The sequence below is a fragment of the Mandrillus leucophaeus genome, unplaced genomic scaffold, assembly GCF_000951045.1.
Source record: "Mandrillus leucophaeus isolate KB7577 unplaced genomic scaffold, Mleu.le_1.0 Scaffold94, whole genome shotgun sequence".
Classification (NCBI taxonomy): domain Eukaryota; kingdom Metazoa; phylum Chordata; class Mammalia; order Primates; family Cercopithecidae; genus Mandrillus; species Mandrillus leucophaeus.
The window spans coordinates 1,682,682-1,696,425 of NW_012110252.1; the positions used below are offsets into that span (position 1 = coordinate 1,682,682).

At 42.0% G+C, this 13,744-nt stretch overlaps 1 protein-coding gene across 2 annotated transcripts in view; it reads right to left on the reverse strand.

Moving 5' to 3' along the window:
- ACMSD (aminocarboxymuconate semialdehyde decarboxylase) overlaps positions 1-13,744 on the reverse strand; it is a 70,891-nt gene that overhangs the window by 32,384 nt on the left and 24,763 nt on the right. For both annotated transcript variants that reach the window (XM_011970293.1, XM_011970292.1), the window contains exons 5-8: positions 11,978-12,214; positions 7,935-8,028; positions 4,591-4,686; positions 2,996-3,168 (exon numbers count right to left, since the gene is read on the reverse strand). In XM_011970293.1, coding sequence (XP_011825683.1) covers positions 2,996-3,168; positions 4,591-4,686; positions 7,935-8,028; positions 11,978-12,214 — 600 coding nt within the window. The remainder of the gene's footprint in view (positions 1-2,995; positions 3,169-4,590; positions 4,687-7,934; positions 8,029-11,977; positions 12,215-13,744) is intronic.

Consider the following 13,744-nt stretch of genomic DNA (forward strand, 5'->3'; position numbering starts at 1 on the left):
AGTTTTCCTTTTTTTGTATTTCTCACAGTGTTAGACTGATAATCTATAACCTGCATTCTTTGTATCCATCTTTAAAAATCAAAGCAAAGAATTTAAAAGCTAAAGAATTTTAGAGGTGGAAGGAAGCCAAGAGATTATGCAATTTAAATACTTTCTTATCAAATAGCACAGTGTTTTAGAAATAGTAGGTGCTCAATAATGGTTTTGGTTTTTTATATATGACATATATCTTAAGATGTTATTTAAAATTTATTTTTATCAAAGTAAAGTTTATATGTAAACAATCAAATATTACAAAATACCTTTATTATCAAAAGCAGCTCTTTTTTTAAAACATTTTTTTGGCCAGGCGTGGTGACTCATGCCTGTAATCCCAGCACTTTGGGAGGTTAAAGCAGCCAGATTGCTTAAATCCGGGACCTGCTGGGCAACATGGCGAAACCCTGTCTCTACAAAAAATACAAAAATGAGCTGGGTATGCTGGTGTGTACCTGTAGTCGTAGCTACCTGGGAGGCTGAGGTGGGACGATGGCTTGAGCCTGCGAGATGGAGGTTGCAGTGAGCTATGATCATGCCACAGCACTCCAGCCTGGGTAACAGAGTGAAACCCTGGGTCACCTCTCCAACTCTTATCCCCTAAGGCAGCCACTTTTACCATTTTAGCATGCATCGTTTGATAATTACCTTTATATTCCCAGATAATAAGCTTATACTATTGTTTCTTAGTTTACTAACTTTAGAGAGTATTTACTGATTTCCCATTATGGTCGTTGAGAATTTCTTTCTTACTCTCTTTCTTAATAGAATTATGATTTTCATTTAAACCAGTACTTAATATTTACCGTATTATGACTACAAATATTGCTTACTGCTGAGTCAAGTAATATACAGTGATTAGCTGCCCTCAAGTAGACTTTTTGTTTTCTTGGAGTCAGTTATTTCCTTTTCTTTCATTGGCTTAATTTTCTCTATATATCCTGCATTTGTTCCCAATGCATTAACGGATCTGTTAAATGTCTGGCAGTAATTGTTTCCAACTCTCAGACAGATCAAATCATTCACCAGTTCCATTATTTTCTTTCTAGAGACCTGCCTCCACCGCATTGTGTCCTCTTGCTCAAATCTGGCCAGATTGCTCTCTAGCGCAGATGTCTAGCTAGGACTTTCCTTAGCCATTCTGATTTGGGGATTGTTTTTAAAAGAGAATTTGCTAATGTGAATATGAGTAGAATGAAGAAGTATTAATGTTTTTAAAAGAATCCTAAATTATTAATATATACTGCTCCTATGTCCTGGATTTACCAGCCTGTGAGATCACATAAAATGAGGTCACATTTGCTTTTGATGCCCAAATTATTATGGCTCAAGCTTTCACAGTTTGAATGTAAGATCTCAGCACCAAGAACTTTGTAAAGTACCTGCTGAGTTTTTCTGGAGGTCCCTAACAGGAATGTATTCACATTTGCTCACCAACTAGTCCATCCACTGGTTAACATGAAGTGCTTGCCATATTTTTCCTCTTCTGCTTCTGTCCCCTGGCCAATGCGTATTGCATTGGATGCTTGTTTAAGGTGCTGATAGTATCCCTTAGAAAATGGGCTTTGGATTTGGCAATGGTGTTTTCTCCTGTTGTTTCAATTTCCAAGAATACTAAGGAGGTACTAGGCTTGATGGGATGTAATAAGAAAAGCCCTTTCCCCTAATTCCACATGATTTTCCCTCTTCCTTTCCTCCATTGCTCAATGTCCAGAGCCCACAAAGTCTCTTCCAGTTTCTGCACTGTGCGGTCTTCTGCTTACATACCTTCTCATCACTCTATATCCAAACCAAAAACAATCAACAGTCACAACCAATTGCTAACCATCCATCTCTGCAGGGGTGACACAAAAGCTAAACAACTCAGAGACACAGCTCAACCACATAATTGATTACCAAGCTAAAATGCTTAACATTTATATTCTGGTGATTTTCTCAAGCCAGAGAAACAGTCAGCATTAATGTGAGATAAAGTGTCCATTCTGGAGATAAAACACTACTTGCAACTTTCAAATGATGGGCCTCTTTTTGCTAGACATGATTTTTTTAAACCTTAGAGTCTAAACTCAAGTACCATATTGCAAATTTTTAAATATGTCTATATACTTTTAACCCCAAAGATTTTCCCTTGGGAAAATTTGGAAATCTTCTATAGATATCTGTAAGTAATAAGATGGAATTGAAATACAAAATATTTTAGACTTTTCACTATGGCCTTTTCCCTAGAAATTCTCGAACTTGCTGAGTTAACATTTTTGAAGAATACCTAAAGGGTGGATGTGCCACCAACAGAGAGATCGGCGAGGAGACTACATCAGAGGAAAGAATTTTTCTTGTGGGCTTTAAAGTACCACCATGCTGGTGTTTTAATTAAATGAGAGAATCAAAAGCCGTATTATTCCAGGAAGAAATCTCAGGGCATGATACACAAGACCCTTCACCATCTTCCCCTGACTCCCTGTCCAATGCAATTTCCCAGCTATGCGTTTTCCACCCTTTCAGTGTTCCAGTTTTCTCCATGTAGTGGATGAGGACAGTTGCATTCACAATTTACCCAGCTAGTGAAAGGTAGAGCCGGGATTTTAACCCAGGTCAATTTGACTTTGAAACTTGTGACCCTTTCCTGCTTACTACATTGCCACGTGTCATTTTGGGTGTATATAGGAATGTCACTAAGGAGGAGGAGCTGATCTGAGGGAATACCCAGCCATGTAGATTATCTGGGATTTCTCTGGCATATATAATAGTTTCTTAGTATTATATACTCTGTGTGGAGGGAGACCCTGGAGAGAATCCCCTGTGTGAGCAAACCTAATCCCAAACCTCACTGTCTCTCTCCTTTCATCTAATACCTTTCTTCCATCCCTTTTTAGGAGAGAGGCCAAAAAAGGAGAGAGGATGGGTTGCTGATGCAGCATTCTGCTCCCCATAAGCCATCCAAGTGGCAGACTGGGCTTACCTTTCCTATGACATCTGTTAGCAGCTTGAGGGACAGAGGATCATGAACCAAAGCATCTGTGTAAAAGGAACCAAGGTATTTCTTCGGGTTCATTGGGTTGTCCTGGGCACACAGATCTGGGCGCATGCTGAATCCATGGGAGATTCTTCCCACTGTGAAGGGGAAGGCACCACCTGCAAGTAAAACCCATTACTGAGGGGTTAGTGTTGATTGTAAAGGATTCCTTTAGTCTTGATGTTACATGCAAGAAGTTACCGTAGGCCAGCTGATTAACAGTAATTACAAAGGACCTATTGTGTTCTGAATGCTGGGAGATGATGGAAGAAATGACATTAACTCATCTAGAAATTCAGATTTGAGAAATTCATCCTAAAGAGAGAAGACAGGCTGGGCACAATGGCTCACGCCTATAATCCCAGCACTTTGGGAGGCTAAGGATGGCAGATCACGAGGTCTGGAGATCGAGACCATCCTGGCTAACATGGTGAAACCCCACCTCTACTAAAATACAAAAAAATTAGTCAGGCGTGGTGGCACGTGCCTGTAGTCCCAGCTACTCAGGAAGCTGAGACAGGAGAATCGCTTGAACCTGGGAGGCGGAGGTTGCAGTAGCCGAGATCGCACCACTGCACTGCAGCCTGTGTGACAGAGTGAGACTCTGTCTCAAAAAAATAAAAATAAAATAAAAATAAAAATAAAAAAAAGAGTGAAGGCAAGTGTGTAAAGATATGTAATCAAAGTTTTCAAATATAGTGTGATTATAATAGCAAAATATTGAGACAACCTATCAGTTGGGGACTACCTAAGTCATGGTGACATATCCGTGAAATACAAGGCCATACACGACACCATAAAAAATGATGAAGCTCTGTATTTGTTGACATGGAAAGATGTCTTCTCTATGCTGTTGAGGAGGAAAGGCATGTTAGAGAATAACATGTATAGTTTGTGTGTGTGTGTGTGTGTGTGTGTGTTTAAGGGTCACAAATTCAATTACCTACAGGGACCAGGCAGGCAATGTAAAAAAATGAAGTAGGCCTATTTGTAAACAACGAAGAATAGTAGGGACTGTTGTAGACTGGAGAGCTCATGATCTAACTAGAGGGATTTAAATAAAAAACAGAAAAAGAAAAAAAAAACAGTGCCCAAACTAAACTTGCCTACAAAAGTAGAATTTGGTTCCTAAACCATCATGTGACTAGAGTGATGGCTGGAAGGATATTATGAACTGAATCCTATTCCTTTAAAATTCATATGCTGAAGCTCTAATGCCAAATGTGACTGTATTTGCAGAAAGGACCTCTAAGGAGGTAATTAAGGTTACATGAGATCATAAAGTGGGGCCTCAATCCAATAGGACTGGTGTACTGATGTCCTTGTAAGAAAAGGAGGAGAGACCAAAGGCCATGTGAGGAAGGTGGCCATGTGCAAACTAGGAAGAGAGCCCTCACTAGAAACCAACCCTGCCAGCACCTTGATCTTGGACTTCTAGCCTCTAGGACTGTGAGAAAATTAATTTCTGTTTTCTTACAGTCATGCAATCTGTGGTATTTTGTTATGACAGCCTGAGATGACTAATAAAAATAGGGTCTTACCGCCATGTGCAAAACACACTTTCAGTTTAGGAAACTTCTCAAACACTCCACCCATGATCATGGAGCAAATGGCTATGGTGGTCTCTGCTGGCATTCCTGGAGAGGAAATAGTTGCAAGGTTCAGGGATGACGAAGAAGAAGTTCAGTGATGTTAGTGGCTGGGGAATTGTCAGTGCAAAGAAACTTGAGGCCCCTGTACCCTGGCATAGTTTGGCTGTATTATAGGGCATTACTTTGGCAAGGAGAACCACGTGAAACTTCCTACTTGCCACTTGAAGGGAGAGTCATCTAATGGCTAGAGAGGTCGAGGAGCCAGAGGACTTGGCATTTGCCTTAATTCCCCCAACTTCAGTTTGGGATGCAGTGGGACAGGTGGAGTGTGCCAAGTCCGAGCTGAACCCTAGCTCCTCCAGTTTTCTGCCTCCTGGCCTCTGGCAAGTTATTTAATGGCTCTGAGCGCACTCATCTGTAAGATGACATCTGTGTTGCCCATTTTGCAAGACTGTTGTGCAGCATTGCAAATAATGATGTCAGCCAAGTTCCTGGACAGAATTTCACAATGGAGGTGCTCAACAAAAGTATTAGTTGCTTCTCTCTCAATTTCCTCATCTGTAAAATGGTGAGTTCCTGCCAGTGAGTTGTTTTGAGGATTGGCAGACAGCACCTGGCATTTAGTAAGGGCTCACTAAATATTAACTATCATTATGATCATTGCTGCGAAATCTTTGCTGCCTCTTGTAGCTGAGGTTGAAAATAACTGGATTAAAATGAATTATTTCAAGTGCTTTGTGCTGCTAGGAGAAGCAGCTGGTCCATGTCTAATGCCTTCACCCCGAGGAGCCAGTCCAAGCTACATTGCCATTGACTGCTTTTCAGACCATGACTCAGAAATCCGACCGCTCCACAGCTGTGCCCTGCACCTTCTGGGGAAGCCTGACTCTGTAGGCTGCGGAGCTAGGCTTCACAGGATGCTCATTCTGCCTGGGGCTGGTCACTGCTTCACAGGCAGAGACACCCCTGGCACCCAGCTGCCTGGCAGTTCTGGAAGCATGATAGATTTGTACCCATCTGGGAATAATTTGTGGGCAGAGCTTCCTGGAGGCAGAGAGATGGATGACATCACTTTCTTCTAGTTCTGTGACTCTACTTTCTCATAATTACTTGAACGATAACCCCACAATCCATTCTCCATACAGCAGTCAGAGTTACATTCATAGTGTGAATTGGATCATGATGCTTCTCTGCTGGGAATCCTCCAATCCACTAATGACCACCTTTGCATCCAGAATAAAATTCCAAAATTAGCCTGTTTTCTTGTGATATATATACTTGTTTATAATCTCTTTCCTCTAACAAGAATGTAAGCTCCATGAAAGCAGAGGTTTTGTTCATGTTTGTGTCCCCAGTGCCTGGGACAGGGCCTGGCATGCTAGAAGGAATCAATGTATTTGTGTTGCATAAATGGATGATGAAATGACTCTATATGCAGATGCTCTCCTGTTGCAATATAAATAAGTTTATGGGCCGGGTGTGATGACTCACACCTGTAATCCCAGCACTTTGGGAGGCCAAGGTGGGCAGATCACTTGAGGTCAGGAGTTTGAGAACAGCCTGGCCAACATGGTGAAACCCCGTCTCTACTAAAAATATAAAAATTAGCTGAGCGTGGTGGCATGCACTTGTAATCTCAGCTACTTGGGAGGCTGAGGCAGGAGAATCACTTGAACCTGGGAGGCAGAGGTTGCAGTGAGCCAAGATCACACCACTGCACTCCAGCCTGGGTGACAGAGTGAGACTTGGTCTCTAAATAAATAAATAAATAAATAAGCTTGTGGGACTTGTCAAAGTTTTGTGAATAAGGGTGACATTTTTCTTTGAAGCTTGATGGCACTGGGCATCTTGGGTTATCTCATCCTATTAATTATTGCCCAAGAATTTGGTGGGGAATGAGCAGGAAGCCTCCTTACTAAATACTTTGGTTTCCAACAGCAATCACAGGAATATAAAAACATCAGAGCAGAAAGAGACCTTTGGAGGAATCCAGACCAGCATTCTCATTTTACGGATGAGGGATTGCGGCCTATGGAGTTAAAGTGGTTTACTACAAGCAATAGAGTGAAATAGAGACTTAAGTTGGAACTAAAATCCCATTTTTTTGACTTCCAATATATTGCCCCATTTAATTCTTCATGGTGATTGCTATTTTGATTACTTAATGATTACTAATTGTACTAGTTGGGCTGAGGAGAGAAAGAACAATGGTCTCCTTAAAGAAAATCCGGTGCAGTGGTTCACACCTGTAATCCTAGCACTTTGGGAGGCAGAGGTGGGTGGATCACTTGAGGCCAAGAATTTGAGACCAGCCTGGCCAAGATGGTGAAACCCTGTTTCTACTGAAAATACAAAGATTAGCTGGGCATGGCATTGCACCCCTGTAATCCCAGCTATTTGGGAGGCTGAGGCAGGAGAATTGTTTGAACCCGGGAGGCGGAGGTTGCAGTGAGCTGAGATTGCACCACTGTACTCCAGTCTGGGTGACAGAGTGAGAACTTGTCTCAAAAAACAAAACAAAACAACAAAAAAAAACCCCAACACTTTTCATTTGGGGACCAAGTTTTCATTGGGTTTGTAGATGAGCTCTATTTTTCACCTATAGCTCCAGAATTTTACATCTGTTCTCTATCTCTTCTTATCGTAACTGATAATGAGAGACTGGATAGAGCAAATGGAGTTTTCTCCTCTACCCTTTCATGGAACTATGGATAGTGCAGGAGGCAAAGGGCAGAAGAGCAGATAACAGGAAAATTGCAAACCTGGGCCATCTTTTATATAAGATTTCAGATCTTTGGGTGGTGGAAGTTGACCTTCTACCTTTAATTCTAGGGTTCTTGTTTGTATGAACTGATGCTATTATCATCTTCCAAAAAAATCTACTAGACAGGCATGGTTACATTTTTTGAAGCCTCTTTGGGAGTCTGTGTAGCAAGACTGGCTTTGGAGTCAGATATATCTGTGTAAATTACATTTTCATGTATTAACTGTGTGACTTGAACAACTTACCTAAATACTCAGTTTCTCCATCTGTAAAATGATCATTATAATGTCAACCTCATAGATTTAATATATGATTTATTTATGATGGTATTGGATATGTTTAAAATTAAATGAGGTAATGTGTATATATATAGCACTGATTCAAGTAAGAGCTCAGTAAGTGATAGCTGCTATTACTCATAATCCTGTTAATTATTCATACTTTCCCTATTTGACCTAATAGGTTTCCATGGATGATTGGAAAAACCCAAGAGTTGGTCCTCTGTTCCAGATCCCACACAGACACAAACCTACGAGCCAAGGGAGCCAGTATTTGGCCATTCGTCCATCCATCTGCATGTCCCAGGGATGCACGAACAGAGAACACTTCAGCCTTTCAGCTGCCTTCAAAGAAGCAATGAGAGAGAGAGAGAGAGAGAGAGAGAGAGAGGGTTACTTTGATGACTGAGCAGATACCAGGTACTGTTTTGGGGAAACTGCTTTTCTTTGAGTCTATATTGGTCTGTAAAAATAAATTAAAATGCTTTTGAAGTCGTTTTATGATCTATTTAAAAGAGATATTGACAAACTTCTCCTGCTTGGAAAATAAAAGGGACACTTAGAATTAACAAAGGGGGTTGGTAGATTTACCACTGAGGTCGATGAACTTAATATATCATCTGGTAAAACAAGTGTCCGGAAATATCCATTATTCAGATGTTTTGGCTGAGAGCAAAATGCTCAAGGATGAATCCCACACCTGAAATGTAGGGGAAAATTTCCCCTACATTTGGCTCCTTCTGGCTCCTACTTGGTCTACTCTTTTGGAAGGATTGCTGAGATTGTATCCTTGGAGTCAGGGCGAGAGTGCCCCCTCCTTTTCCCCACTTGGAAACCAGAGTTTGTGGAAAGTGAGGAAGTGATGTGCTGGAGCCAGAGGCTCAGTGCTGGGCTGGGGCTGGCTGGCCTGACCCAAGCCACCTGACTACTCAGAGCCCAGCGCTGGGTGGAATCCCTGGGGTCTGTAGGCATTCTTCCCGCCCCAGGAGCCCAGCTGAGTCTCTGAACAGTCAGCTGTGAGTGAGATGACCTCAGAAAGGGAAGAGGTCAATGCCTTAGCCAGACAGGCACTGAGATGAATGTCATGGGCATGCTCCAGGGCCTTCTGAGAAATGGAAATACCATCTGGATGGAATGACCTTTATTCAACAAAAAGTTTAATTAAAAGAAGTCCCCTCAACAGGCATTGAATATTAGCACTCATCAAGATTCAAAAGAGATTTCCCTTAGAATAATTCCTCACTATGTATATTGAGGCTCTGAAGTGACTCCTCCTACCCTCATACATAAATGTTTGTGCTAACCAGGCTGATGCAATGTGACTTGTGTACATAAGCATTTTTAAAACAGAAAACCAATTCTGGGACAACAGGGGATTCTGGTAAGTTGCAGAAAGGACTTTTAATTCAACAGGTCCTGGGGAGCAGAAGAGATATAAGCCTTTTAAAGAGAGAGAAGCTAATTGGTTTCTGATCATAGATGCAGGTTGGAAAGAAAATACTGACTTCTTGGGATGGTTTGAATTTGGCAAAGGTGCATGGTCATGGTATCTCTGTGGGATTTGACTCCTCATTTGGATACAGCTTTATTCTGTGTGCCTCTGGTGGTTCTTTTCTTTTTAAAATTTTTCCTTTTTATTTTTTGTAAACTTTTATGTTCAGAGTACATGTGCAGGTTTGTTATAAAGGTAAATTGCATGTCACAGGGGCTTCGCATACAGATTATTTTATCACCCAGGTAATAACCATTGTACCCAATAGGTAGATTTTTGATCCTCACCCTCCTCCCACCCTCATTTCTGTTCAATTCAAATTAGCATATTGTTGATCTCCTTCTATATATGGGGTTTGTAGAGAATAGAAAAAGAAGTTATACTCTCACAATTATAATTAACATTGAGAACTTATGTGCCCAAGCTGTTATAAGAATTTTATAATTATTAACTAGTTTAATTTTTTTATGAGATGCACACTTTTACTACCCTCATTTTATGGAGAAGAAAACTAAGGCAGATAGAGGCTAACTTACTCAGGCCTTGTGGCTGATAGATGGTGGAGCTGGGCAGTTGGCACTGCAATTCTGTCTGCCTTATACCGTGACGAAGTTGTTTTTGCGCCTGAAAACTGACCTGAGCATGTATGATTGGGTTTACTCACTAAAAAGGGAGGTCTAGGAGATAAAGGGGACAGTTAGACCTTTGGAGTGCCAGGATCACCCTGAAATGACAAAGCCAACCTCGCTCATGAAAATTCATTTCAACACATTATTGACACAAACTAGAGAGCAGAGAGGCAGGCAAACCTTGCTAACAAAACAAATATGCTGCCACCCCCAGAACATCGTGAGCCACCTGGGGACAGCATGTGCTCCTGAATCCCCTCAGAGACTGGATGTCCCCAAAACAGCCCAGTTAGAATGATTGATGGGTCGAGCTAGTCACGCAAATGAAAATATCCATGTGGACCCCGACCGGCTGCTGTTGCTTCCTAAGCCCCTTAGTAATTCATAAACCCAAATCCAATGAATGCTAACATGACTTGCAGCTGAAGTCTCGCTCACTCTGTGCTGAAACAACTTGGATGCAGAAGTAAATAAATCCTCTTTCAAAGCTCATTAAAGTTTCTAGAAAACATTCGCTACATCAGCTAAGCCACTGCAGCCAGTGAACTTCAGGGAGTTCAATATTTTGAGGAACATTAAATCTTTCAAGTCATTAGGAGGCAATTTAACAGGCAATCCCCTGACTGGTGGGCAGTTGCCATAGATACAAACATGGAAAATTTTTTGCCTGTAGTTAGACCTCAATAAATACTAAATGAGTAAATGATCAGTAATCACAGTGCCTGGTGAGTCCACAAACATCTATGTAAGTCATTATTAAAGATTTTGCATTTATAATGAAAATAATAGAAAGCAATATTATTATAATTCTAGGAGGGAAATAAAAAATTTAAAAAATGCAATTGAGTAGAGTTATGCATCGTGAATCCTGGTACTGAGATGAGAAGATTTGGTTATAGAAAGAATTGAAAGTGGAGGAGGAAGAAGAAGACTGATGGAGATGACTGTGGAACTATGGATACTTGAAGCTGGATATTTCAGAAATGAATGGCACTGAATTTTTGAACATACATTTTACCATGAAATATTTTAAGTGTAGAAAGTGTAAACAATAACACAATGAGCATCCATATACCCACCACCTAGTTTCATCAAATGTTAACATTTTCATGGTATTATTTTTTATTAGGTATTTTAAAGTACATTTTCAAAATATATGACTTAAAAAATATCTTAATTACAGGTTGGTTAAATAAATCAAAACATAGCCATATATTGGAATATTCTGCAGTTATTTAAAAATCATGCATTAAAAGAATTTTCACTTATGTTGGAAATTTTTAATTAGCATACAAAATCACATGTGTAACAGAATTTCAGTTTCATGAAAATATAGATATATGTATATCAAAAAAGTAACTGTGTATGATAACAGTGGCTACTTATCTTTGGGAGGCTGGATTATGGGTAATGTTTATTTTCATCTTTATACTTTTCTGTATTTTTGAAAAATGTTAAGTATTTTTTTTTTCAAAGCAGATTTTTTTTTTTTTGAGATGGAGTCTTGCTCTTTTTTGTTTGTTTGTTTGAGACAGTGTCTAGCTGTGTCGCCCAGGCTGGAGTGCAGTGGCATGATCTTGGCTTACTGCAACCTCTGTCTCCTAGGTTGAAGATGTTGTCATGCCTTAGCCTCCCAAGTAGCTGGGATTACAGGGGTGTGGCACTACACCTGGCTAATTTTTTTGTATTTTTAGTAGAGATGGGGTTTTGCTATGTTGGTCAGGCTGGCCTCGAACTCCTGGCCTCAAGTGATCTGCCCACCTGGGCCTCCCGAAGTGCTGGGATTATAGGTGTGAGCTGCTGCACCCGGCCGAAATATATATATATATATATTTGTATGTCATTAACACGATTCTTTTGCACAGTGGCTGTAAAGAGGGTATTTTGGCTTCCAAGTGAAAGATTAAAAGGAAGGCAAGGGGGATGGAAGGAAAAGAGATTTCACTGTGTTAACTCAGCGCTGGCCTAGGAACCATTTCACCAGTTCCTCTTTGGAATGACCCACTCCTTTGCGGGGGCTATTTCTACACCTACTACCTACATCTAACAAGTCATAGATGCCACTCTCCCCTCCCAGTGGGGTGACGCTTCCCCTCCTCCCCGCCAGCACCCAGCAGTGCCCCGGGTCCAGGCACTGGGCGGCTGGCATTGGCTGAGCAGCCCCGCTACTCACCGCATAGACAGGAAAGAGCTCCCGCGCGTTCAGGTCCCACTCGTTGACGTGGGTGCCAATTTGGACCCCAGGAAAGCCCAGCTCTTTCACACAGCGCTCCATCTCCTGGACCGCCAGCTCAGGGGCCTGCATGGGCAACGTCCCCAGACCCACAAACCTCCTGGGGTAGCTCGCAACGGTGGTGGCAAGGTCGTTGTTTAAAAGCTGGCACAGGTTTAAAGTGTCCTCAGGTTTGGCCTGGTGGAGACAGGAAAGGGAAAACCCCATTGTTGAAAACCTACTTCTTTTAGACATTTACTCTGAACAGTGCCTCCTTGTGGCTATAATATTTGTCATTTTCAAATGACAAATTTTGATGAGCTTTACCACATCAGAAAACAGAGGCACAGATTGGAAAGGTGCTGGCCACAGAAGACCCAGAAGCCAATCTTCGTAAAGCAAAGAAAACAGAAGGTATATTGCTGATTCATTGGAAAAATTGAGGCCAGAATCAGAAGGGAAGGACACAATTACTGGGCCTGGTATCCCAACACTAGAGATGGAATGAGCATGGGCCACCTCCAACTGCAGAAAGATCTTAATGCCCCCCTACCTCCCAGGAGGTCAGGCCTGGCCAAGGGTCCCAGGCCACCATCAAGGCACCTCCTTATCTTGCCTTGTTGGGGGCAGCCAGGCTGGCTCACTGACTTGTCCTGCTGCCTGCCTGTTCTCCTGTCTGTCCTTTCTTGTTGGCTGTGACATTCAGGGCTGTCCTTGGCAAAATGCTGAGGCAGATAAAGTTTGCTGTTGGTTTCCCTAATGCTCCCTTCTTCACTGTTTTCTTTCCTCTGTCACCCCACTGCCCACTGCCAGGAATCTGATCCTCTCCTGCAGCCTCAGTTGTCTAATCAGAGTGGTAACCAATCTGATAAATTCAGGCATATTGAGGTCTCAGGGCACTTTTAAGTAGTGAATGCAATCGCAGGAACAGGCAAAGACTGAGTCACTCACTAATACTGGGTTTATGAACACAGATCACGGAAGTATGTATGAACAGGTGGTATTTCCACTGCTCCTTAAATCATGAGAGTGAGTATCTGTTTGGATGAGCAGGGACTTAGCACGCTCCCGGCTATGTACAAAACTTTTCCTCCACAGGCTGGAACTCATGCCTGAAACTTTTAGTGCCTGAGATTTATTCACTTGGGAAAGGGCATCCAACCTCAGGATTCCCCTTCTGAATTCTGTTTTTCCCTTGGAGAGCTGATATATTAGGTCATGATTATTATTCCTACCTCAAAATCATTCTCATCTCAGAAGATATTGGCTTGTCAGTTCCCCAGCAAGGCACTGCAGGAATGAGTCATCAGACAGGTAAGTTCTGGTGGAGAATAAGGCTGACCTAGAACCACCGTACGGTGGAACTGTAATGCAAGTCACATAGCAACATGTGACCACTGGCTACTGTACTGGAGTGAAGACACGGCTAAGAAGACAGGCCTGAGAGGGGACCCTGCTGATCTCTGAAGGGGAGGACAGTTAGTTGTTGGGGGTGGTCAGTGGTACTGGTGTCCAGACTTGAGGCATCTGTTCACTTTTTGGGAGCTCGACACGAACCTTCAACACCAAGGAGATGGCTTGAGGTTTCACACTCACCCAGTAGCTAAACATGACAGGAACTGTGGAAAGGGCTTGCACTGTTACTCCTAGACATGGACACAAAGAAGGGCAAAGCTGGTGAGAAGAATGGCCTGGACACTCCTTCCTTTCCCAAGGCCCAGTGGCAGC